This window comes from Poecilia latipinna, unplaced genomic scaffold (genome assembly GCF_001443285.1).
Source record: "Poecilia latipinna isolate Pla-1442-1.1 unplaced genomic scaffold, P_latipinna-1.0 Scaffold1299, whole genome shotgun sequence".
NCBI classification, from domain to species: Eukaryota; Metazoa; Chordata; class Actinopteri; order Cyprinodontiformes; family Poeciliidae; genus Poecilia; species Poecilia latipinna.
This window is the reverse complement of record NW_015113915.1, coordinates 16004-43119: the sequence shown is the minus strand read 5'-3', so window position 1 is coordinate 43119 and position 27116 is coordinate 16004. Positions and strand designations below refer to the sequence as shown.

The 27116-nt window shown below is 40.4% G+C and overlaps 1 protein-coding gene across 4 annotated transcripts in view; it reads right to left on the bottom strand.

Moving 5' to 3' along the window:
• osbpl6 (oxysterol binding protein-like 6) overlaps positions 1-27116 on the bottom strand; it is a 39659-nt gene continuing 12543 nt past the window's right edge. Inside the window, exons 3-23 of one of the 4 annotated variants that reach the window (XM_015055157.1) lie at positions 21823-21945; positions 21564-21617; positions 19943-20056; positions 19681-19851; positions 16892-17033; positions 16655-16758; positions 15069-15161; positions 14092-14260; positions 12392-12522; positions 11033-11140; positions 10478-10609; positions 8766-8853; positions 7238-7491; positions 6899-7036; positions 6583-6646; positions 6363-6441; positions 5557-5701; positions 5325-5469; positions 5087-5213; positions 4047-4169; positions 1-1186 (exon numbers count right to left, since the gene is read on the bottom strand). In XM_015055157.1, the coding sequence (XP_014910643.1) occupies positions 1075-1186; positions 4047-4169; positions 5087-5213; positions 5325-5469; positions 5557-5701; positions 6363-6441; positions 6583-6646; positions 6899-7036; positions 7238-7491; positions 8766-8853; positions 10478-10609; positions 11033-11140; positions 12392-12522; positions 14092-14260; positions 15069-15161; positions 16655-16758; positions 16892-17033; positions 19681-19851; positions 19943-20056; positions 21564-21617; positions 21823-21945 (2616 nt within the window). In that variant the 3' untranslated portion in view covers positions 1-1074. Of the gene's footprint in view, positions 1187-4046; positions 4170-5086; positions 5214-5324; positions 5470-5556; positions 5702-6362; positions 6442-6582; positions 6647-6898; positions 7037-7237; positions 7492-8765; positions 8854-10477; positions 10610-11032; positions 11141-12391; positions 12523-14091; positions 14261-15068; positions 15162-16654; positions 16759-16891; positions 17037-19680; positions 19852-19942; positions 20057-21563; positions 21618-21822; positions 21946-27116 lie in introns of all 4 variants that reach the window. The other 3 variants (XM_015055156.1, XM_015055159.1, XM_015055158.1) reach the window with 3 other exon arrangements.

Sequence of the window (27116 nt, the reverse complement as noted above, 5' to 3'; positions counted from 1 at the left end):
ACATTCTTTATGTCAACAAAGTGGCTTTAGACATTCATCCGGGGTGCTTCGACTAGGGTTGCCAAGGGACCAGCCCCTATACGTTTAAAGCTGGGGGAAGAGAGACAGAGACTGCGGCAGCAGCGTGTCGGTTGGTCTGTGTTACCCAGAAAGCAGTTGGGCACAATATCGCAACACCGGACACCGTGAGTGAAACAATGACTGGGGCAGCCGACTATATAAAGTACTCGGGGATTACCCATCCACATTTGTAGACTACGGAACAAATAGCGTCCCGTATAGGTTCAATACGGGATGGATGGCAACCCTAACTGTATCGTCTATTCTATGCGGTGCGCCTTATATATGAAAAAAGTTTTAAAATAGGCCATTCATTGAAGGTGCCTTATAGTGCGGAAAATACAGTACATGGTTTATATTGTTTACTCCTGTAAACGTGTTAGTAATGTGATCTCTCTTCACTGTTTCTGTTAATTGAGTGTGAGTCGATTCCCCAGAGAAGATTCTGCCACCTAACAGATTCATTAGTATTAAAAAACAAAAAATAAATAAAAATCTGCCAATTCAAATAATTCTTTCACACAAGATATTCTTTTTTATATATATATATATATAAAAATACTTCTTTTTTTTCTCTACAATATTTGATGATATAGTAAATACGACTTTATGCCGATGAAAGCTGCTCTCTAAGCATGCACATATCGGTAGGTATTCAAAATGTCTACTCCATAGACTAGTCTAAGCCAAACTGCTGTCTGGAAACGAAATGGCTTCAACTAAAAGGCGCCTAATCCTTCGACTCGTATGGGGGTCTTTTTAAGGCAAGGACAAACTGGGAAAGTCAGAAGAGCTGAGGAGAGATCTACGTAGTAGTGGCGACCCGGTTTCCACAAGCAGGATGAGGATGTTTCCACGGATGGGTGACCATGTAGCAGCCCCTCGACGTCGTTCTCAGCTCCGCAGTCCTTCTTGTCCATGCGCACAGGCGTCGCCGGGTGTTCCTGTCCAACACCCCGCTGTGCATAGGTAAGAGCTTCCTGGTCCGCAGCGATGGAGGCGGGGCTCCGTGTGCTACCACAGGCTGACGGTGGGCTCCATGTTGATGAAGCCGGGGTTTTTGCGGAGCTCCCAGTACATGTTGTTGGAGACCCACCTCTCCCTGTGGTTGGCGTCCACCACTTTTCTGCACAAAAAGGGCAAAAATTATGCATGATTTTTAGCATATTTTTTTTTAATAAGAGAATATTTTTCTAATGATTTCCTCATGATTTATTTTTGTTATATTTATATAAAGGAAGCACCCATTTATATACAAGAGTATAAAAGTGGTATTATTAGTAAAAAGATTAGCTAAACCTTGGATTTACACCTTTACACATCAACATTTCTTCATTGATTTTGCCTCTTTATGCATTACAAAGTTTTTGTACCTTTTTTTTAAAATAAGAAAGACACGCCTTGTAGTTGCCAGGTAACTTTTCTTCTCTTACTAGCAGGATTTCCAAAATGAAACCATCATAAAAATCTTTCAAATAATTGCTGTAGTTCAGTGGCATCCAAACATTTTTATGTTCCAATTTGAAGGAACATTAAAAAAAAAAAGGAGCATGCATTGTTATTTAGAAAACCAAAATGATTTGGTACTTAATTCTTATTTTTAGCAGACCAACAACAAACTAAACACGCAATATTTTAAAACACAAACAGGGTCTCTCACGTTGTCCATTTTAAAAGAAAAGGATAAAGTTTTGCAATTGTCTTTGTAATTTGTTGACCTTGAAACTGTTAATTGTATGTTCATCAGTAAGAACACAGAATATACCTACTGACTTTATCCAAGCTTTTTGCATGGGTAGGAGACTACGTCTCTTTACTATGAAATCAAAATTAAAGGAGAAGAACATGCTTTACCTCAAATTTTACTGAGATTCTAATTCAGCTATAAAAAATATATATTTTAAAAGTTTCTATTTTCTTTAACTGTGCGTGCAGTTAAAAAAAAAAAAAATCATTCCAAGGGCTGCAAATGGGCCCCAAGCTGCACTGTGGAAACTGTTCTCAGCTCAGTTGCAAAGCCACCAAAAGATGATTTCCAATTTATTTCTAATAAAAAGTAGAAACTAGCTCAGATTGTTCTCAATCTTAATGTTCACAGCTATCGCAAAAATAAGATCGTGTCATTTTAACGGGTGCAGACAGGACTTCAGATCATCAATCACATTTGAGTATCAAGCAAAGACAATCTGACTAAATACAAATAGCATTTATTTAAGGGGGACAAAAAGGAAGCAATTCATGCCCATTTGGTCCTTTGTTTCTAAGCAGACGCCTCCTTATCCTGAAAACTGCTAGTACAACCCGTAGCAGCAATTACTGCCAGCAAGTGTTTGCAATAACTTGCGATCTGAATACTTTTACGCATCAGCGCATGATGATTGTAACGGCAACAATCACCATGGCAGCCTGCGCTGAAACGTGGGACTCAGCAGGTGAACGTCAGATAATTATCTGCTTCTCTCTCCTGTTTACTACACACTTTGATTCAGCTTCAGCATCGAGGCAACAAGAAAAAAAAATCAGGTCTTTGTAGAACTGCCACAAGTTTCATCTGCTTATAGTGTTTTTTTTTTAATTTTTTTTATTTTAAATTCAATAACCATTTACGGTGATGTTTTATAAGAAGAGTGATGGTTCCTCAGTTATGCTTTTACCTAAAACAGCAGGTCTTGATCATTTTAGAACATGCATAAAACACTAAAGTTAGAAAATTACACAGCCACTAAACTCTATTTTACTTTAATTATCTCTCTTTCTAATTATTTAATTATGCCTCTCGCCAAATGACTGCAGGAGACAGACAGCAGCTCCTCCGCAACCCTGCTAAGTTTAAGCGGGAATAGATGACGACTTATCATTTTTATGCAAATTTTGAGATGAAAATGATGGTTATGTTGCTAATTTCCTCTATGAACTGAGTTATCACAGCAGGTTTTGGTGGCAAGTGATGAAGCTGAGCTCCTACTTGTTACCGCAGCAACATAGCGTCAAATATAAGATTCAGGTTGTCTACATATCCAACATGAATCACTGTGAGAAAAAGTTTGGTTAAGTTTGCTCTATAAACTGACAAGATTAGAATCACTGAGTTAGAAAATACTCTTTGCTCAGTGATTCTGTTAACTGAGTCTCTTTGCTGGACAGAAATTAACTCTGCGATTACTCGAATAACAGCTGACAAAAACTTTCTGTACTTCCCTATTCTATTTATAGATAATACTCTTGGCTGAGTGCTTCTAGGTTTGACTGTACATCTTTGCTGCACCAAAGGAATTGGTGCAGCTACTGTAACTTTCTGTACCCTCCATCTTTCCAGAGAAAGTGCTTCTGGCTCAGAGTTGAGCTGTGTCTCTGAAATATTGAGCCACTGACCAAGCAATTGCTGCCGCTACCTTTCTCTACTTTGTCATAGAAAGGACTTGATACTATGACACTACTTCTGCAATTAACTCTGTGCACTCGTTATTTTTTGTTTCCCATAGAAAACAATCCTGGAGCTTTTCTTGTGTTTTTTCTCGCTTCCTCCCTGCCCTCTGACCCCCCCTGGCGGTTGCAACAGACGGCTCCTCAAGCCCAGCCTGGTTCCACTGAAGTTTTTCTTCAGTTAAAATGATTTCACTCCACTGTCGCCACATGCTTAATCAGGAGGCGGGATTACAGCGATCAGAAGCAACTGACTGACCTTCTTTAGACCGATACCAGATGGCGCTTCATGATTAACTATTTTTGTCAGTAATGTGTAATAATTTGGCTTAAATTGTACTCTGAGATCATACGCTACATATAACTTTGTATCACTTTGTGTTGCAGGTTTCTGCATGAGTCACGTCTGTAATTGTTTAAAATGCGTCAGTGAACGGTCATGCATCACATGGGAGGCACTTCAGCGGCACGTTTTACAGGCCAAGTGTTTTGGATTACAAAGTCAATAAAATCAGCATCATCTGGGTGAAAAGGCGTGTTTTCAACATGAGGATTGTCCTTACTTAAAGAAGCGAGGCTCGTGTTTGATGTTGTTCTCCTCGTTCCACTTCCTCCGGGCTCTCTGGGCGTCTTCGATGCGCTGCTTCTCAGAGCCGGCCATCTCCACGTTTCCTTCCTCCAGATATCTGCGGCAGCAAAAAGACAGATAGCATACTAGGAACAAAAAAAAAAAAAACTCCTCCAGAGAACATGTTAAAGAACACCATTTAAAGCCATTGATTTTTTTTTTCTTTTCTCGATTTTGTCAAGTTTGCCATGTTTGCTGTTACAGCCGCAAGCACCAGTGTAGTTCATTGGACAGTTGTGCTCAATTGTGAAGTGGAAGGAAAAGGATGCATTGTTTTCAAGATTTGTCACACACAAAACTCTCAAAAGTAAAAAGTGGATTTATATTCGGCCCCTCTGACCTTTGGCTAACAATAACAGCTGTGGGTTTTGGGGGTACGTCTCTAAGTTTTGCCCCCGTTCTTCTTTGCAAAATAGCTGAAGCTCAGTCAGACTGGCGTTTCTGTTTATATCAATTTTGAAGTTACATCAAAGATTCCTAAATGGATTTAAGTCTAGATCCCACAGCATGATCATACCACCGCCTTGTTTCATCATGTGGATGATGACTTGTAGGAGTAAGTACTCTACCGCACGTAGCATACGGGACAAAATTATTCAACTGCAGTCTCACCTGAACAGAGATTCTTCTTCATGCTTTTAAACTTTGTGCTTTTCTTTCAAGCTTTTGTCTTGACACTCTTTCACACATCCAAGGTGTTGTGTTTGTTCATGTGTGTTCTCTGACAGGCCTACTGGGTCTTTATAACGCAGCTTTATTCATACGCACAGCTGGACCGGATCACTTCTGAAGACGATGTGTGAGCACAATTAAATGGCACTTTGTGTTGGTCTGTTGCATAAAATCCCAATAAATTATATTGGAGTTGGTGGTTGTAATATGACAAAAACGTTGAACTGCTATGAATAACTTTTGCAAGACGTCATTGATCTAAACACATTTCCTTAGCTGAGAATGGCTGTCGGGGGTCTGCACCTTTGATCGGGCCTGAATCGAGCATCTGTCCGCGGCAGGGCGTCTTTCAGCTCGGGGCACAGCTCATTCAGTTCGATGGCGAATCTGGTGAAGCCGTAGTACAGCTCGTAGTCTGTCGGCATGGAGCCTGAGGAGGAAAAGCGATCCGGGTTCCTTTTTAGCTCAGAGATCAGGATGAGATTGGCTTTTTATGCAGCCAGTATTAGTCGAGGTCCAGCTGCACGTGAAAGGATGGTACCTGGCCTCCAGACGCATTTGGCAGACGGCGGGATGCCGCAGTAAAGACCTTCGTGCCATTTCCCAAAAAGCCTGTGGATCACTTTTCCCTCTTGGTCCATCACAAATCCCTGGACCTCGTTTACGTTGGAGCTCCAGTAATTTCCCTACGAGAAACAGCCTCTGATAAATCAGCTAATAAAATCAAATCAGATACTTACAACGTCATAAAGAGATAATTTTTTTTTTCTTACCTTAACAAAGGTAAGTTTGCAAAGACAAGCGCTGCTCTTCGTGTTTCTGATGGTGATCTCCCCGTAATGTTCGATCCACCGCCGTCCACTGAGGATGTTGTGCACACAGGTGGTGACTTTGTTCCATTCATAATGATCTCCAAACCTGCAAAGAAACACACGCAGCTGACACAGCCAGGCAAAGACATTTGAAATTCACAGCATCACTCTTTTTCTGAGATGGGCACACGTGATGTCAGAAGTTTACATGCACTTATCGTTGGCATGAATATCAGATTTCTTTCAGGGCCTTAACTGATTTATTTGAACCCCGTCTTTCTCAGGATGCCCGGATCATACAACATTTTTTTTTTTAAACAAGAGTTAGGTGCAAAAATGTTAATTTGTTTTGGATTTTCTTTAATTCACATAAGGTTACAGTTATGTTTTTTTTTATTCCACAAATCAAAAACAATACTGAGCTGAAGCTTCTTCTGATTCAGCTCTATTTCGTTTGTAGACTTAAAGTAATAAAGTAAAAGGGTATTTTAATATTCAGTGTTCTAAAATCTGCTATTTCCAGTTTAATCTTTAATAGCAGCTTTGTTTGATAGATATGTTTACATGGATTTTATAGTCATTTTACATTATTATGCATGGTGCAGCTCATTAATTGCTCCAAGACCTGACCAGTTGAACCGAATCACAAAGACAGTTTACCATTTAGAACTCAGCGGGACGATGGATCTGAAAACCTGCTGGGTTGAAGTAATTAAACCACTTTCCGTTAAGAACAAACTGTTGCTAAGCGCTGGGGTGGAAGTTACCTGGGAATTGTGAGATTCACAGACCCGACTGGTAAAATCTCCATAGATTTTCCCCAGAATTTGTTTTTCCATCTCACATCTAGAAAACAAAACAGCAGACAAACATTGGAAATCGAGTCAGAAAAAGCTGTTATTAACAAGAGAGTTTAGTCCTGATGTTTCCTATCTGCTAAGCCAGACTCTCTCCCTGGAGCCTCTCGCTAATCAGGCAGAAGGTCACCTTGCCAGAAGGTGAAGTTCTTGGACTCGCAGTGGCAGGCGGAGACGGGAGGGTGGTGGCTCACCTGAGAGGAAGGATCGAACACAAAGAGTCACATTTCTCATAACATTCGCACTTATGTTTATATATTTATGTTCCATCAAGTTTTTTTTTTTTTTAGTTTTTTTTTTTTTTTTTAGAGAATAATGCAAATATAGGAATGTAATAAAGCAGGTCTAAAAAGACTTCATTTGGAACAAAGACACACATTTTACCACGTTGCTCCATCAAACACGCCTAAATGCATTTCGACATTAATCATCTTTGGCAGACTTACCTGCTCAGAGAAAAAGCAGAAGCCCTTGTCTTCCCGGATACATTCGTAAGTCTCTCCGAGCAGAGGGTTGAATGGCTTACTTCCTGCTCTGTAGTAAGTGGAGGAGTAGCCCGAGACGGCGAAAGCGGCGACGAGAACCTGTGATGGAGTCGGAGCGACAGGAAGGAGAAGGGATTGAGCGGCTCGTTGTAACGCCGGGGGATTCGAACCCGATCCGAAGGTTAAAAGCAATTAGCACCGGACGGACAAGCCCTCCAGTAACAGCTGAGTGAGATTTAAACGCAACACTTTCATTTGCAGGTTTGAGATCAGATGACCTCAAACTCTGTGCTTGTTTACCATGCGCTCAAAGGGATCCTCGGTCTCCGCAGCCTTGTCCAGCAGCTCGCTGTACTCCAGCTCCTCACACATGCGCTGCAGCGTGTTGAGCGGCTCGTTGAGCTCCACGGGCATGGACACTTTGGACAGGTCTTTGCCGATGTTGTTCCTCAGGATGTTCCACAGGTTGATGTTGCTGGTGTCCGGGCAGGGAGCCGGCAGACAGATGCGCCGCCCGTTACGGAAAGCGCTGCCAGCAAAGTCCCCGTTGGCCACTGAGGAAAACAAACAACAGTGCGAGTCTGATGATATTGAGAGGATAGTGACCAATGTTTAGCTAAAAATATTCCATGTTAAGAAATAGTTTCTGGTGGATTTTGTCTCTCCTTTGATTTGGGGTTTTATGTTTCAGATTATTAAAATCACACAGGTGATTTTACTTTTTTTTTTTTTTGTATATTCATTTATTTATATGCCAGACTGCTTGGTATGTAGATGGCATCTGATGGTCGTTAGGGATGTTTTTTTTTTTTTTTACATTTTCAACTTGTTGCTTTAACTCCAGATATAAAATGTGCACATTGTATGGCTTTACACCTCTCTGTGGAATGACATTCATTCTCTTGTCTTCCCCATTTTGAAGAATGGCTAATCTGTGGGCATCTGTGTCACTTCTGTTTCCTCAGACATACATAAGATTGCCAATGTGTGATAAATCATAAAGATTTTTAAAAAGTAAATTAGAAATTAAACTATTCTTTAGTGAAACTGACTTCATAAGATATGGTTGAGGTTCCATAAATAATCAGCACTATTATTTATTAAAAAAATAAAAAATAAAAATAAAAAGTTCCTTAAATATTTTTTCTTGCTGGCTTTGTAAAATAAAATGGTAACAAATTTACCAAAAACAAAATAAAGATGCAGCAGACACATAAGTTAAAAAGTTATAAATAATTTCTGGACACTAAATAATTAAAATAGCACTAACTGGTCTTTGTAATCAGCTGAAACAAGGAGTGAAACTGGAAGGTGAAGTAGTGAACTGGTCAGGATTGTACTACGATGGAGTGTTGTTTCCTGAGAGAATAGTGTCCTTTTTTCCCCCCCAGACTATTAAACAGATACTAAACGTTGGCGGCTCTAATAATGTATCAAACCCCTCGAAATATTATTGCCAATATGAGAACCTCATTTAGTAGGAACACAGAGTATTTTCTCTTTTCCTGCACGCTTTATTGCCTCCTCTCCTCCTCTGTGTGGGACGTGACAGAGACGAAGGAGGGAGATCCCTTCCCGACTGCTTCATAAAGCCCGAGAAAAGCCCTTGGCACAGAGCAGCACTGCAAAGTCAACTGCCTCTGCAACACTGATAAATGGTTTCGCCAGTGAAAGCGTGCGTCTGTCAGTTTGTGCGTGGCACTGAAGGGAGCGGCACAGCTTATGGGACATGTAGGAATTCCCTGCTTGACTCGTTTTCTTTTTTTTTTTTTTTTGGTCTCTCTTTCGAGACTGCGGATGCTGGTGGTGGCGCAGAAACCGGACCTACTTTGTCGGGAGACGTTGTCGGTCACGCTGGCGTTATCCTCAGAAATGTTATCGCTGACGTCGCTGACGTATGACTCATCGTCTGAGCCCTGCGAGAGGGACAGGTGGAGAGCGAGGAAAGAGGCGGTGCGTTACTGACTGATCAGAGCACGGTGCAGATTAGCCTTACACACAAAACGTAGTTTGCCTTTGGCTGAAAAACTGCAGCAGCAACTATATGTGTTACTGCGGTAATAGTAGTGGGAGACACTGCAGCATTTTCATACTATATGGGAACACAAAGAGGTCAGCGAAGGCATCAGAAAGGAGGGCATTGCAGCTACTTCCCAAGCAAAAGTATTTACACCCCCAATTTCTTTTTCATATTTTGTGACCTTGACATACACTTCAATATATTTAATTTGAATTATTTGTAACAGAGGAAAAACAAAGAGTCGAGTGGAAGATAAAAGATAAGTGTAGCATGCAGAGGGACTTATTTATGGTCCGTATATTAAACCCTGTGCATCCACTGCCTTAGGGTCATGGTTTATTTTATCATTAACATGAAAAGCCACCAAGAGCCTCATGGTAACTCTGGAGAAGCTGCAGAGAGCCACAGCTCAGGTGGGATAATCTGTTGCCTTAAAAACTACACTATAAGCCAAAACCGTTGGAAGCACAGTCAGATTTGTAGAAGGTCATTCTTTCAGTGGTATACACTAGAGCAAAAAAATAATGAATAAATAAATATGATTATGGCATAAAAAGCCACTTATTCTAATGCATTTTTACAGCAACTATCAGGCATTTAGCCGTGTTTAGATTTGTCCTCTCCAAATTGTTCAAGGAAAACTCGGCTACTCGCAGATATTCTTGTATCTGCATATTTAAAATACGAAGACGCAAGAAAATACAACTTCAGAAGCTGAAATATCAAGGAGCAATGCAACTTTGACGCGGTACTAAAAGCAACCAATCCAGGAACACTATTTATTATCCTTGCAGCTGATTGGTTGTACCTCCGAGAGTGACTGATTCTGCAGATTCCACTGAGCACATTAAAGCATATTAAGGTATAGTTTGTTGTTTTGAACTGCTAAAAAATAGGCAGCAATAAACAATTTTAGAGGAGATCTCAAGTATTTGGAAATGCCAGCCATTCATACTGGCGGTCCACTGTACCTCTGGTTTAGATTACAGCAATATGTACATCTATTTCACTACTTTTACACTGAAGTTGTGACTTCTGTACATCTTCCCAACCTTAAACGAAGCCCTTCTTTTCTTTGGTTAACATGTATTCAACAACTGGTAACATCAACGTACACTTAAGGGTAAATTAAAGAAAATGGCGAGTCGCTACAGCTAACGGTGGTTCTGCAAAACTCAAAGCCAAATTTTGCTTCCACTTCACAAATAAGCATCATCATCGCTGCTGTGTTGGTCATTTAAGTAAAATTCAAATAAAATACATAGACGTTGGTGGATATAGTGCAACAGTCTGCTTTTAAAAAAAGGGGGACAGAGAAGAAAAAGCTGTTTTAAAGTGTCTGAGCTTTAAACCTTCTGCTCAAAATCTAATTTTCAAGCTGCTCTCGTTAACCACCGTCTGATTACAGCTCTTTGGTTTTCCAGCACAAGAGCCAATTTAACCCATCTCTTAATTTACCCCAGTCACAACACACACCTGCCAGGCTCTAAACATCTTCACTCCCCCTTGTCTGTTTGTACCTCGTTCTCCGACGAGCTGGCCGACAGAAGCACTTCCTGCGCATCAAAGAACTCGGAGACAGACTCCGACATGGAGAGTCGGCTTTCATTAGAGGCCTGCTGAGTCAGAGGGATCCCCATCTGCTCCACGGCCTGCAGGCAAACACAAGCAAAAGCGGCGTTTGTTCACCCTTTCTCAACGTGACGACAGCCGAGCGGACCTGAGCAAACAGGAACAGAAGCAGCACCCGAGGGAGCAACGGCGAGCTCATATCACAACATGTGTTTCGTCGCCACGGGACGCGCTCCCCGTCCTTTTTGAATTAGTCATCTTTTCTATTAACCTTGGTGTCAGGGTTCTGCATCAAATGGTGTTCATTTAAGCTTACTCGCCAGGGTGCGTCGAAAAAAAAGCATAAATCTTTGGGACAGGAATCAATAACGCCACAGACAAACTCAATAAGCAAGCGCTGCAAGAACCTGGACGTCCCCTGGCAGATGTGATCTTATTGATATCGACACGGGAAACTGGCTCCGTCAGAGAGAGAGAGAGAGAGACCGACAGCGGTGACCTACCTCATCAGGCGTGGCGATGATGTTCACGCTGACAACTTGTTCCGTCAGGATAGATTCAGAGTGGATGCGGTTGAGGCGGCTTCGGAGCTCCGCGTTCTGGGCTAGAGCCTGAAAGATAAGAAGCGTGACGCAAACGTTTTCAGTAAAGACGCACCAATTAATCGATCGGCCAGATATCCAAATCAGACAAAGAGTCTAGAGCCGAGATGCCAAACTGTAACCCTCGATGGTCAGTGTCCTGCAGCTTTTAGGTTTGTCCTTGTGTAAACAAGACTAAATGAATAACTAAACTGTGTAGCTTACAGTCAATTTGGCCAGTTAGGATGTCAGGCTTTGTTGGTTTAGGTTTGAGACCCTTGATGTCGAGGCAACAAAAGCAGTGAAATGATAATTTAGGGATTTATCTATTTAAAAGCCATCAGCTGAGAAAAACTGAACATTTGAATATTAAAACTAAAAGACATAATTTATGTAGAAATCAATGTAAAACGACTCGTTTCTAAAATTTAGAATTGTACCTTTCAGATGATGACATAAGGGACAGAATCTGGAAATGTAGACGTTTTTCATGCTCAGTTTTCATTTTTCCATACAAGAGCGGATTTTTTTAAATTTTTTTTATTTAGCATTAATGCTTTGTGAAAAATGGATTAGGTCTCGTCCCTGGTTAGAGACAAGGCATCAAGAAGCAAACTATTGTGAGATGTAGCAAACGAGCCAAATGTGTTAAGTGGTTATTAAAATAAGTAAAAGAAGAAACGTGTGGTGAACTAAATATAGATCCTCCCATTGAAGCTCCAGGTACTAAAACTGCTGTATCTATGGCAACTACTAACCACAGATTATCAACCTCCCACAGAGCTTTGCTGGGAAATCCGACCTGCAGCCTGAGAGAGCCATGTCACATACTAACAGCCAATTAAGGAAATAACAGAGATAAAGCAGCGAGTGAAACATTTCACTAAAATTATGCCAACAGTTAGAAGGAGGAACAGTCCAATTAAATCGCTGGAGTAAAGAGACAGCCCTCAGGAGTTTGGTTAATGAACTGCGCTGCACATCTCCCTCCATCACCAATTAAACTGGGAAAAGATGATTGGGCTTTCATGACTCGCTCGACTCTGCTTTCATCTGCACAAGTCATCTTTTCCTAATTGTGCTGTCTGAGACTCTTAAGAACGCACATTGGGTTGTGTGATTTCTTCAAACGTAAATTGAGGTAACAAGAAAACAAAATATTTGTGTCATTTCCCATTCCAAAATGATGATCCTTTACGGCACAAAAGTAGCCACATTTGCCTGCAAAGAGTTCAGATTACAGGTGAGGAGGAGAAAAAATAAATAAAAAATGAAATATACCAGCGACAGAGACTTCCTGATAGAGATGATCTGGGATGACTGGTCAGACTGCTCCTGCTCAGAGAGAACCTGCTTGATCTTCTCTTTCTCTATGGCCACGGTGTTGAAGGCCGACTTCAGGAGAGAGTGGACTGTGGGGAAGCAAGAAAGAAGCAGAAAACTGTTCACAATCGGAGTAAGAAAGCACATCCTCCCTTGAGTTATTCGACATATTAAAAGATGGAAAAGTTTCGCAAAGGTTAAAACTCAATGCGTGCAAGTCTGCAAATGTACAGATTCACATCAAAGCTCATTCAAATTACATTAATTTCGCCATTTTGTTTCACCTTGCAGTAATGAAACTCGCAGACAGTGACATTGTCCGCAGTAAAACAGGACCAAAATGCATACCGGGACAAAGACCTTCATTCTGGAGACAAAATGCAGTCATGCAGATTAAAAAGATGAAGTTATATTGGCGGTTTTACAAAAAAAACTAACTTGGTTGCCACATTAGGTAGAACTGCATCTTCTACTGAGGTCTGTCTCTTTGCTTGTAGATGTTCTTTTGAATTGAGGATTCATGGATTCAAGGATTTTTTTATTGTCATACCACCTTGCTTGTTTGTGGTACGAAATTCAAACTCAGGTCCCAAATTAACTAATTTACTACACAGGAGCCCAATCTGCCTTTACACCGAGGTTCAGAATTAAAACACTTTTCTAACCTGCAGGGATCTTTTTTTAAATTTGCACCTGAGAGCAAAATTCCTAAATCTTTGTTCCCTCAACAAACTACAACACCAATATCATTGCTGCTTTTATTGAATTTCATCAATATTTAATGTGGAATGATCCCAATTTGTGCTGAGCTGCATCTGTGCTTTGACCTTTATTGTGCCATTTGTAGTTTGAAGTGCTTTCCAGACTTGCAGGACAAAATGTTTTATTATAGCAGGTACAGTTGTATTCAGTTACGCACTTGATCGGCCGGAGTGACAATAATTCATCAAAAAGCAATGGAAATGAACAAGCCCTCAGGTGATTCATATCACTCCGAGGTGCATCAGTCAACATGTTCACTGCTTCGAGATGATACATTTTTAAGCAGTAGATTACTGAAATGCAATTATAGCAACAAAAAAAAAGAGCAATGAAATGAAGAGGCATACATTTAGGCGACATGTTATTGTTTTTTTTTAACAAGCTTATGAAGCTAATGATTCATGTTTTCCTAAGCAGACAGGCTGAACCCAGATAATTTAAGTTATATATGTTTAAAGAAGAAGCACAAGTTGTGCAGTCTTGAAATTGAAGAGAGAACAAAATCAGTCACGCAAAAAGACGGCAAGAAAGCTGCTGCTGAAAGAATCAAGACGTTTGACTCAAGCCGAACAGCAAACATGTGGAAGAGGGCGATATTTTCAATCGACAAACATTCACGCAAACATTATGGGTTTATTAGAAACCTACAACATTGTCCCAAACGTGGCACTGTCACCATTATGATGAGTCAGAAGTTGACGGAAGGATTGATGGACCTAACTTGCTGAACTTTGCTTTGACGTATCACATCAAATCGCAACAAAAATAAACTGAAGTTTGTGGTTTTAATGTGAGAAAAAGTGTGGAAAAAGTCAAAGAGATGTAAATGTTGCTTTGCATTGTTTGCATAGGAATACCAATAAAACAAATTAACCGCTCAGCAGCCGCCTGCTTACCTTTCTGGGCAATGGTGCAGAATTCCTCCTGAAGTTTAAAGTAGTCGCTGGCATACTCCACACTGTCTGACAGGCGAGAAACTGGGGGCTGGTAGTCCCCGAGTTCAGCACACAGGTTTGGATTGGAGGAGTGGAGGCGGACAGGCGACATGCTGGCAGACAGAGGAACCTGGAGAGATCACAACCGCAGAGAACTACTGTCAGGAACACCACAGTGCTGCGCTTTTCTTTGTCTTACAATCAGAACCAGCTGCCAAGCCGGAAACCAAATGTTCATCTATTAAACTCAATCTGTTCAATTAATCTGACAAAAATATTTGTTTTTTATGTTTTTTCAGTGGAAGTTAAATCAAAGGAATATTCCTTTGAAAAAAAAAAAAATATTCTGTTTAGTGCGTCTTTTCTAATTATAAAAATCAAAGTGAAAGGTCAAAATAACAGAAATGTTTCGCCATCCTTTAGTTTTTTTTTTTTCTGGAAACATGCAAAAAGGGTTATTTACAGGATTTAACCTTAATTTTAGAGTTGACGTTAGGATTTTATGCAAAAAGTCGAAACCCTATTAGTTGTGTCAGCAAACAGCATATATATTTATACATTAAGCAAAAAAAAAAAAAAACAAAAGGGTGTATCAGCGAAAAGTGTTCAAGCCATGACATACAGGTTCCTGTGAGCGGCAGTGCAGACGAGCTATTTATTTTTATTATGGTGAGATAATTATTTCCTGATTAAAAGGAGAAAAATAAAAGAACAATATTTGGGTGTTAACTGGGTTAAAGTCTCACAATGAATCAGATACTGCGACTTTATGAGACATGATTGTTGTAGCATTTTGAAGCACGAGCTGCTCCTATTTTAGAAAATGCCTTAGACTTCTTCACAACACCCTCTCAGTTTTTGGGCATCCCTGATAAAGATGTGCAAAAAGCATTAAGCCTAACCCACTGATATTGTTTGCTAGTGTGCATGTGTGTTACCTGCAGTTGGAATTTCGCATCTTTGCCGACACTTTTTGTTCTCCATCTTCTGTTCAAGCGCTTTTCTTTCTTTGACAGTTCTACACAATTGGCCTTTGAGGCACATGTGGATCGAGCAGTGCAAAGGGAGGTTAACAGGACAAACACGTCACACAAAAGAAGCAAGAGTTAGCCGGACATAGACTGGAGTGAAATGGCATAAAAGAACAGCTTTTTTTTTTTCTTTTTTTCTTTTTTTAAAAAAAGAAAAAGAAAATTAGGCCGCAAACAAAACGATGGTGTGTTGTTTCATTTGTGAATTTGAGCCAAACACTTATAATACACAACAAATGAATAGATAATGATAGGTTATATGTGCTGGATGTGTCAGGTGACAGTGTAGCATGTGTGTTGCGAAATCTTATACACCTTTTAGTTTGGTTCACAAACTAAATGGATTAAAGCTTAAATACACAGTGGCTGCATACTTTAAATCTCACTCAGACTCTTTTCAGCAACAATCATGAATGCAATTCAATTGTTATAATCTTTTACTGTTGCTGGTTTCATATACTTCGTAAAATAATTCAGTTCACAACCAGTCAAGCGTCGCACGTTAATTTCTTAAACGGTTAACCGCCCACTGACGGCCATTGCCACAGGCATTGTTATTCTGTGTATGCAGCGCTGCAACGCAAAGGTCAGCAGCCACAGTGCAGCTGTGGAGCAACACACATGCCATGCAAATGGTGAGAGAGGAATGAAATGTCGGCAACTAATGGGACACATTTCTCACTCCAGCTAACAAAAGACCTAATCGTCTCCATTTTTACCTGAAGATTCCTCTCTGTCTGTATCTCATATATACACACATAACGCTGCTGGTGAGACGTACACTCATCAAGGGCATGAATAAATATATTTTTTTCAACGTAGAGATTTTAAAGGTGCAAATATTATTCAAAAGCTGAAACTTGGGACACATTTGGGAGTTCCAACAGGACAATGATCATCAGCAGCCATCAAAACTGGTTTTTGCAATTGATATAGCAGGTTTTTCGTAAGTTTTTAAAGGTATTTGTGCCAGGAAACCAAGCAATTTAAATAAGATTTACCTATGTGGATAAGAAGAATGATTATATGCAGCAATAATTATTTAAAGTTTATTTAATATATCACCATTTAACAGGTAAAAACCACAAGATGCTTCAGGAAAAAAAGAACAAAAATACACAAATTAATGAAAATCATAATAAGAGAAAAAAAAACACATCTAAAAATTATATTATTGCTATTTTTTTAGAACCAGTGTGTATGATTTCGACTCTGTGGTTAAGCTTGTCCACCTAATTCTGTTTTTAAAATAGCAGACACTATCTACTGTACAGCTGTTGCACCTTCACAGATAAACAGATTAAGTCTGTCTTTAAAAGCTCAAAATGAACAAGATCTTCATGCCAATGAATAACGTATGCAAACTTCTCACCAGCAGCAAACCTTCCAGTTGAAAAAAAAAAAAAAAAGTTTTAATGAAGTGCTGACTAGAATTTCATCCTCGACACCGCTATGCGTGTGTTTCTGTATTTGCTCTCGGCTGTGCGTTTTACCTGCATATCTGTGAAGTTGGGCGCTGACTGGGTCCTCTGCAGGATCTCCAGGCTCTGCAACAACCGGCTTAACTCGGTCAGGTTAGACTGGCAACGTGCGAGCTCTGGAAATGAAATTCACACCCACCAACTCATTACGTGTTATGGCACAGTCACATCCGAGATTGATTTAATCTACTGTTTTGTAAAATCTACTTTTTTGTGAAATCCCAAATTGTGGCCTTTCGTCTCGCTCACCCTCTGCACACTTGTCCATCTCCTCTGACTCTTGAAGCCAGGCGGCCACCCTGCTCTGACCGTTGCTGTAGGAGGCCTGCAGGCTGCTGTTGCTGCTGCTGCTGGGCGCCGCCGGCTGCCACGGCAAGCTGCTGGACTTGGCCTGCTGAGGTGAGGTGATGACAGACAGGGTCAGACGGGCTGATCTGTCCGAGGCACCGCGTCAGATTCTATTGCACACAAGTTAGGCCAGACCACTGGCTAGCTATGATACCCAGGAAATATTCTGGATAAAAGCAGAAGGGATTCACTTAGAGATTATTTTATAAGAAACAAGTTTAATATTAGATCAACTAAAGCAGTTTTATAAAAACAATGCAGCGAGATGGTGATTAAAATTAGATGTTTTTTTGTTGTTGTTTTTTTTTGGACTAAGAAGAAAAGCTCAGTTTTTCTGTGTAATTGATAACCTTTTAATTTATTTGGCCTAGTAATGAAGCATGTGGGGAAAAAAAATTGTTGGAAACCAGGAAATGAATCAACAAATTAAAATCCGTTTTAGTTTTTCAATTTGCTACTGGGTCGAAATTACATAAATCAGATTCAAAAATGCGTACTATGAATCACTCCACCATTAATCTGTTACAGGAAATACTCTGCACTTTACCGTCCGCCTCTGGTTTTGCCTGCACTTGTGTGCCAACATGACAAAAAAGAGGAAAACATAGGCAGTAAAGAAGGAAGGCAGTTTCCTTCCTCGGAAACAATATTTAAATAATGGGAAATTAAATCCATTTTCTTTCTTCTTTTTTCTCTGGGGAGAACAACCCAGGAAGCCAAACATAAACTAGAAGATGAGCTAAATGCTCTCAGTAGAGAGTTTCTTATGGTCAGACAAGATCAAGTTTGAGCTATTTGGATCAGTGATCGGGAGAGCTGAGGAGAAGCTCTTAAACCTATAGCCGCAGTTCCAAATGTAATACATGGTGGTGACAGCATCATGCTGAGGGCCTGTTTGGCTGCTAGTTGAAACTTGAGACAGAAAATGATGCCACACTCATCGAAACAGGTTTTGGAAAGCATAAACCAGGTTAACACTGAGCTTATGTAGTGCTCAGTGAACTGAATCTTGTTTAAAATGCAAGAATTATGTTTTTAACATGGACTCCACTCATTTTGGCGTCATCAAATATCTTGCAAAGAATCATACAAGAAGCTTGTTGATGGTAACAGTGTGGTCTAGGTGCAACTTGCAAGGGAGCATTTACCTAAATATTACTGCAGGTGTATCTGAGCTTGTATGTAAAAAAAAAAAAATGCTTCAGAATTACTTGTCGAGTTTCCTGCAGAGCACTTAAAACAAAGCAAACAAAACAAACACAACTTTGTGGGAAACAGACGCATCCAAATGAATTTTTGAAGGATTTTAGCAGCAGATTATGTTGGATTGTGGACGTAAGACTTGTTGTGAGCTAACTATTTTTATTGGAGTACGTTAATTTCACTCTTCTGGATGCGAAAGGTCTGTTTTTGTTCAAAAGGGCTCTGTGCTGTCAATTATATGAGACTTCATCCAGTGTATGTCCAGTGAACTGGACGTTATTTTGAATTTCGATGTGGTTTGATAAAACCACTTACTGCTTCTACAGTTATGATTGGCATCCGTCATTTTAATCTCAGGAATCCCAACTTTCCAATGATGTATAATATGTATATGTGCATGGAAAGGGCGTCGCAACACCCCCTCCCCCCCTTCCCCCCCAAAAAAAAAACAAAAAAAAAAAAAAACATATGTCCTACTGATGATCATGAAAACCCCACAATGGAGCATTAATGCTGATGACGAGAACATAAAAACGTATGACTGCTCATCAAAGTTGGATCAATTTTACACAGAACCCATCGGGAAACTGAACACCGACCCTACACTTTGTCCTCAACCAGCACTTCTACAAAAGCTGCTGTAGAAATGAGCTATTATACTGAGCTTGAATAAATGCTGCCACTCTGAACCCGTCTTTGTTCCAGGCTTCCAGCAGTGTTTGATGCAGCAGATAATTCTGACTCCAGGACCGAAGCCTTCCATTTGAGCCAATCTTCAGGGAGAGCTCATCGTGCTGCAGCCGGCTGCTCAGGATCCAAATCCTACTGATCACCTCTAATGGCCTCCATGTGACTCAGCAGCACTCCCAGGAGGAACTGCTCTGGCCCTGTGCTCACATTTACTCACACTTCAAGCGCTCTTACAGAGAATGGGCAACCCGTTTTGTTATCTTAATGGTCTGGATACAGTTTCATGTCTTGCTTTATTATGTTAGGCAGATATATGTCCATAATCCACAGGGTTTCTATGCATTTCCATGTTGAAATTCTGATAGTAATAATAATAATAATAAAAAAACTTCGCAGGGAATTTAAGGCAGAATTTTCTCCAGAGGTCAAGTTTTAAATATGAAACCAGCAAGAATCAAAAAATCGCCTTTGAGGAAAGAAGGATACAACTTATTGACATTAATGATGAACAAAATCTGGAAATAAAAATACTTTCCAGTGTTTATCCAGAACTGGAATGACTTTTGCAAATGATGCAAGTAATTCTCTCGTTGGTTTAGGAATTGTGATGAAGATATCAGAATAATGGCAGTGATTAAACCAAGGAGCCAATTTAGCCCCTGAACAGAACTTCCTCTTTTCACTTTCATCATGTGTTTACATACGTACAAAAAAAAAGAGTAGATAAATGTTAACATGTAAATGTTGTTTCCCCCATATTTTAGTTTTAACAGAGGAATAGAGGAATAGAAGCTCACCTTTGTTTCATTTACTACAATTGGGGAGGGTTGGGGCGTCTCCATGGCAGCCGGAGGAGGAAACGTTCGCATCGTGGGCTCCCGGGGAGAGCGCACTATCTCATTCTGTCGATAGAGTCGGTGGTGGCGCAGCTTCGACACCCAGGCGTCAAAGATGTCTTGAGACTTGACCTGGACAGGAAGCAGATGACCAACGCTGACCTCTGTCACTTACCCAGCTGCTGTTTTTCACCTTGATACAGTGAGTCATCTCGAGTGTTACCTTCAGATGATAAATATGCTCCTCGGTGTCCAGGTCGATGCGACGCGCCCTCTTTTTGATGGACATGACAGAGAGGCCGACGTCGATGCTGCCATGAAGCTTTCCCCTTTGAATCTGTGGACGTTTGGCAAAAACATCCAGGCCTCCTCATAATTTAAACACACCATCAGTATCTCTGACACAGATTTGGGACTCAAAGATTTATCTGAACAGTTCTTTTTATTTAAATGATCATATGAGAGACGACTTCAAAAACAAGCCTGGAGTCAATATGAGATTCATGACCAAGATTAGAGTTGGTCATGAAAAGCATCTTTCGTATTTAGTAAACCATCCTTTTGCTGGTACGACCTGTGGACAACATGACTGACTGCAAAACATCAGCTGGATTCATGAGGAATCTTAACCCATCGTGGTCAAAGGTCTCCAGTTCACTAACGCTCTTTTGTCTTCAATTATATAAAGGCTACAAGGGTTTATTTTTGATTTAAGGGCAACAGAATTGTTCAATAAAGTGCAAAGCGGAAGTCCTTCAGCCCCAATAAAACTTGGACTCTCAGTACCTGCCTGTTACTCAGTGCTCCACGTTTTTTACTGTGCGACAACAGTCTAAAGGGGAAAACAAAAAAGCACATGCCACATCTTGCCCACTGCACTTCGATGGTGACAAAACGTTGATGCTCTTAAGATTTCCAGGCTGCAAGCGCCTTTTTCAAATGCCACGATTTTAAAGATTTCAAGTCAGGGTAAAACTCCCTCCTCTTTATTACCTATTAACACATCTTCTGAAACCAAACCCTTGTGGACTTTGAGATATCCTTTGGATTATTGTTGTCTGAAGGCCTGAACACCCAAGCTTCAGCTTGACATTGGTTTACGATAAGATATTTCTCCCAGGATGTCCTGATGACACCTTCACATGTATCTCGAGTTAGATTCAGGGTCTCTGCCATCTTTTTGTACAGTTTTCCTTGTTTGTGCCAGGCAACGTTCTCTAAACATTTTGGACAGCCATCTTTCCAACATGCAGTAAAATGCAATTATTGAAGCCCTCGATTGGTTACATCACGAGTCCCTGAGAATGCATTCGATCTGTAAATCTGTGTGCAGTGATGAATTCAGGAGGTTGAATCATGAGTGCAGTAATCAGTGAAAGAAAGTTTTAGTGAAAGATTTGGTTATAATCCATGTAATATTAGTTTTATGTCGCTGCTTAAACAGCTCTCGTTTAATTTGCTTACCGCAAAGACTTAAAAGGCTTCAAATGTTGACAATAAACCTAAAGATTTCTAGGAGCAACTGTTTGGACAACACAGCTTATCTTCTTAGTATGTAAAATTTCTGTGGTTTCTGCACGCGTTACATTTTACGTTTTCCTAATAGGTTCATAACAAATGTTGATCGCGGTGTTGCCACTGCAGACACGAGAATCCAAAATGTGTGAGACTAAAATGTTTTTGTCACCATCATGCATCGCGTCTCCACTCTGTCGGACAGTTTTGCTTTTCGTGCAGACGCAACACGCTGCAGATGTCTCAGCTGACTCACTGTCTCTCCTAGCACAGGTCAGGGCCGGGCAGCTCTGTTTCTGCCTGCAGGGACGACGGTCAGGATTACTTACATCAATAGGGGTCTTGGAGTACTTCAGAATGCCGTTGTCCAGAACAAAGAAACGCTGCAGAATAAAAGGAAAAAAAAAAAAAAAACAAGAGTACCAATTTGTTGTTAAATAAGAAGAAAGCCATAAAAATGATAAAGAGAACGACTTCAAAGAAGCGCCCTTTTAATATTCAGCACACAGTTTGGTGATGGATGAATCTGAGAGTGCATTCTCTGTAGAAGAGAAAGCTTTTGTGTCTGGCCTGGCCCCTGGATCGTACCTTGTGCCACCCTTTCAGGGGCCATTTCCTTTTCTTCAACATAAAACCTTCATGTTTGTCGGGCCTCTGGACGTTGCTCTGACCGATTTTCAGTCCCTCGATTATTTCCCAGCTGTCTGCCTCCTGGAAGAGGAAGAAAAATACCACAGCCGTGTCAGAACTAATCCACTCACTCCTCTGGTGTGATACACAAACAGGACACGCGCAGGCTGTAATAAAAAGAAAATATGGCCTTGTCATAGGAAAAACAGGAACACGTGTAGTGCTTCTCTTAAGCCAGCTTTAAAATAACAAAACACAGTCCCCCTGTGCTCTCTCAGCATTTCCACCTCATTAGCTTTCTCCTGACTACGCTCTTTCAGCTCTGAGAGGGTCTGTAAATCAAAATGATGCCTCTGGGGGAGGAACGGTGGGCAGGTCATGCAGGGACAGGTGACATCCAACCTTTGTCCCTCAGGAGGAGACAGGCAGGAGGACAAGGTCACTGATTTGATAGCAGCAATATGACCAGTAACAGAGTAAGAAACATGATCCTGTTTTCTGTCTCTCTGCGGAACCATCAGTTTCACTAAAGAAAATGCTGTTGCTCTTCACGGACTAAAGGAAGAAAATAATTATGGGGGTCGCTGCCAATACATACCTGCAAATTAATGCAGTTAATAGTTTTTATTGGTCAGGATTGGTATCTCTATCGCTGTCATGTAATTTGAAACTTTCAAATATGTATTTCAACAGTACTTCTTTCCAGACATAAATGATGATGCAACAAAATTTCAGTGGATTCAAAAAATACACATTGGACATTTCAGGTTTGAATATATTGTAGTATATTGTAGATTCTGATATTCATGCAAATATACTGCATGCTGCATGCTTTTGTAAGCCAACATCACCGGCCCGGCATATTCCTGTCTTGGCATTTAATCTTTCTACTTATTAAATTTTGGCATAATTAATCTAAATCGGTTGGTTTCCTGACATGAATGATACTCAAGGACAGTTCAGAGGCCTGTGTTCAAGGTTTAACCTCACTGTAAAAAAAAAAAAAAGTCTGTATTTTACCTTAAATTAAAGACATTTTTGTTCTCCCAGTGTTTCTAGTTGGTGGTTTGAGTTGACGCAATGGATTTTGGAGACAGCTTGAAAGTGTTGATTTCGGAGCAGGGAAATCTTCCTTGATTGTCACTCCCCGAGACCATGCTGACATTAAACTGTTTCCACAATAAGTTGCCGTATCACCATCTAGTCATTGAACCTGGTGGTTCATGACATGTTCCTGAAAATGTGACCCAGGTCAGTTTCAGCAGAGGTAGCGCTTTGCTGGTACAACGATCCGAAACACATTACATTTGGTTCTGGAATGGATAAAGTAAGATTAAGTTGCCGGAATGGCCCAAACCTCAACGCTTTTAAAAATGTATGGACTCTGCTTAGAAGCCGGGTCAGTGCCAAGAAATCGTCCAACGTAAATGAGCCCGACCGATTCTGGTAAGAGTTGTTTAGTATCCAGTCTGTGTTTGGCTCTCTGCAATTTACTAAGGCACATTTAACCAAACATGAGAGTATGTATGCACATTTTTGAGTTTGTATGTATATTTCTGATCCTGTGTGAATTAGAGCGTCAGCAGTAAATTCACAACCTGTTTCTAAAAATGAATTAGAAACAACTGTTTGAAATTAGGGTTCCACGATATTAGAAAAAGACGCATCCGACGTGACGTTAATATTGAAAATCAAATAGTGAATTAATCAGTCTGCTCTCTTTTCAGCCATCATAATGTGTTAACACCTTTCTGTCAGCGATGGCATCTACAGTCGCTAAAATATATATCAATTATGTCTATAGCAAGCAGTCAAACTCCATGCAACTGGCCAAATAAACTATTGACAAGCAGAACACGAATGCATGATGCTAGAAAAATGTTAGCCTTTTAGATACTGCACTCAAGCACTTCTTTAAATTTGCAGTATTGCACATATTGATATCTCTGTAACAGCTGAAAATCAATTTATTTGTGCAATTTTACACAGGGGGTAAACATTACATACTAAAGAGAACTGGTCTAAGCATGGAGCCCTAAACACAAGAAAGCAGAGTAACAGTTCCTTGTCACGGCTTGTGGCTGAGACAGATGACCTGATAAAATTAACAAAGTACAGAAAAATGTAAGACACATTAAATGTCAAAGTGAATATTGTGATTAATAATGTACGTACTGTATTAAAAACCAAGTAATCAATGACCTTTTAAAGGATCTGAAGGCAAAAAAAAAAAAAAAAATCACACCAGAAGATGCAAATGAAGGAAAATTATAAAAGCAAATTGTTTTATTTTAGGTCAGCTTTAGCCAAATTGATCAAATCTTTAAATAAGATGCACTTAATGCATTTGATTAGATTTTGAATTCGACACTTGGATCAACAGCATTGCAGCTTCTGAAACAAAAAAGTCAACTTAGTATGCACAAGCTTCACTTCTCGAGCAACAAACAGCCTGTGGCTTCTCGCTGCACCATGTGACGCTACAACCTTCAAGATGTCTCGCCAGGCGTGCATGATGACACCTACCCTTGGTTTGCAGGACATTTAACAAAGGAGGACAACAGCTTGCTTAATCTAACAAGTCGGCAAACAGATCTGGGTGGTAATGAGGTCATATTCCTCCACTCACTGCGGGGGCAAATGCCTTGTGAAAATGGGGAAGTGGAGGACATGAAAATATACACCACCGCTACAAGTCAGCTGTTACCTGCAAAAAAGGTTATACTGCAATGCCTCTTCATTTAACACACAACAGCTGCAGCTTACTGTATACACGTAATGCCGTATAGGGCGACAATGAAACATTTGTCATGGAGGAAAGCCTCAGGCAAACTTCCCGTCTGTTATCAGACTTTTAAATGAGTCTGAACTGATAAATCAATGGTACACTATATAAAGAATTGCTTGTGTTGCAAATATTTAAATACACTGCCCTTCCCAAACCATTAAAAAGATCCACGGCACCGACTCCACGTAAATACCAAGGCACATGCTGACTACTGGCTTACATGGAAATGGGGCCCACAATAAGAGTTGCTGCTTTTGGTAGCGCAGCCCACAGAACTGAACTGAATTAAGCCAAAGTGATTTCCTGCACTCTGCCTCCGTTCATTGATCTCGCTGCAGAATAATTTACAGCTGAATGAGCTGGTCCCTCTTGGCAAGTTTACTCCTTTATTGGAGAATTTTTTGTGGCAGATTCCGTAAGAGGCCTCCTGCTTTTCAAAGTCAAGATCCTTAAGGAGATTAGCCTCACAAATTTGCTTGTTCACAGTCAGCAAATTTACGTACGTCTTCTTGACAAATTAGATATTCGAATCCCGAAAAACGGCTTCGTTCGAACCAGAAATTACACTGGGTAAAGGCGATAATCAGCTTAGTCAACGTACTCAATCTAGACGAGCCTTTTTCATGAGACAGGCCCTCAGAGTTTCACCGATGGCACACAGCCACAGCAGACCTTTGATGCAATGAATCAAACTGTTGCAGTTAAGGTTTCACTGAGCAGAGAAAAGGACAAACACTCTTTGGGGAGACCTCAGGCTAAATCAGCCCTATAAATATCAGTGCCACAGTCTGCTTCTGGAGACCACATTATGTCTCGGGCATAGACAGTGACGCACAAGCACAGTCTGTCAGTCAGTTTTTCCTAACATGTCGTGTGCATGCGCTCTAAGAAATATGATCTTTGATAAATGACTTGCTTGCCACAGTGAAAAAAAGCGATTAATGAATTACATGAGGCATTGACACCTTTAAATAGTTGTTTTTTTTTGTTTTTTTTCTAGAACAAGGAGCTTGGATAATTCGGCTTTGCGTTTTAAAAAGACTATATTTAATTTAGGCATATTTGAATTCAGCCCCGCCTCGTAATCCTCAACAACACCTTGTCTGCTGTGGATCACGTCACACACAGGCAGAATTCGGAAGAAAGACCAGCAGAAATCGTACTTTCTGCAGCAACTCGAGAAGTACAACGTTCCAAAGGTACTCCACTGGCCCTATTCGGTCTGTCCTCTCCATATCTGTGTGTGTGTGTCTGATTCAAGACAAGTCCATGACTTGTTCAGGAAGTGGCATCTAGGAATATTGTGCACAAATTAAATTCAAATTCAAAAACTGTGGTCCATGCTACAGTAAAAAACAATTATTTCTCAACAGAACAAGCATGCTCATATGTGGCACTCCTGTCCAAAAATTGGACAGTAGTTTTAAACTCCATAGTAGCAACCAAAAACTACAAATTCCATCACTTGCATAACAAAACAGAACCTGTAAAAAAAAAAAAAAAAAAAAAAAAAAAAAACTTGCACCCTATTCACGCCTCACACACCAACACAATCGCCAGTGAAAGATGATATCTCAGCAGCTACAAACCACATAGCAGTTGTTTTTGAGGGTGTATTTTCCCGCAGTATTTGGCTGGCTCAGCAGTAAAGCTTAGAGTAAGAGGCCTGGCTTCCACACAGAGAGGATGTGGACATCCTGAGAGAAGCACAGGCCTGCACACAGCGTAAACACACCAGATTCAGTTACACAAGTTTAAACGTATCGTCTGATGACTCGTAGGCTGGTGCAGCTCTGAGAAATATTCCCAGTATCTTTTTCCATTTGAAAAGAAAGCACTTTCTACCAAACTAGTGTAGCGAACATACAGATAGATTTAAAAAAAAAAAGAAAAAAAAAATCTGTTTATTGTCCTGATGCCTCCAAGCAAGATGTTTTAATGGTGCATTTCAGGAATTTTGGACCTAGGAATGTCTGTGTACTAGATGCATGTCCATGCGTTTGTGTGAAACTGCGCTTACTGCAGGTGGAGCACCTAATTGCTCCCACGAGGGCGTGAACAGCAGCCATCAGCAGCCGGTATGTTGACATGTATCGATTCAAGAATGAGGTCAGGATCCCATTAAGGCTTTCCCCAAACAAGAATGCATTGCTTTTGTTTTTCCACAAAAATCACTGAAGCCCAACAAAACAAAGGTCATTGGTGGAGCATCTAAAGCCATAAGAAAGGCCAACATAAAATTACAAAGCAGATGATATTTTGTATGGAATGCATAAAGTCAGAAAAAGATTATCCGTAGCTTCACACATAATGGATATACATGACATTCGCCATCAAAGCTCAAATGTAGCTTTATTTTCCTGATGCTGAAGCTAATATGAGCAGAAGGTTCAGAATGTGCTTGGGAAAAAAAAAAAAAGTGAAAACTGAATGAGCTCATCGTGAAGTTTTGTTGCAATTTCAG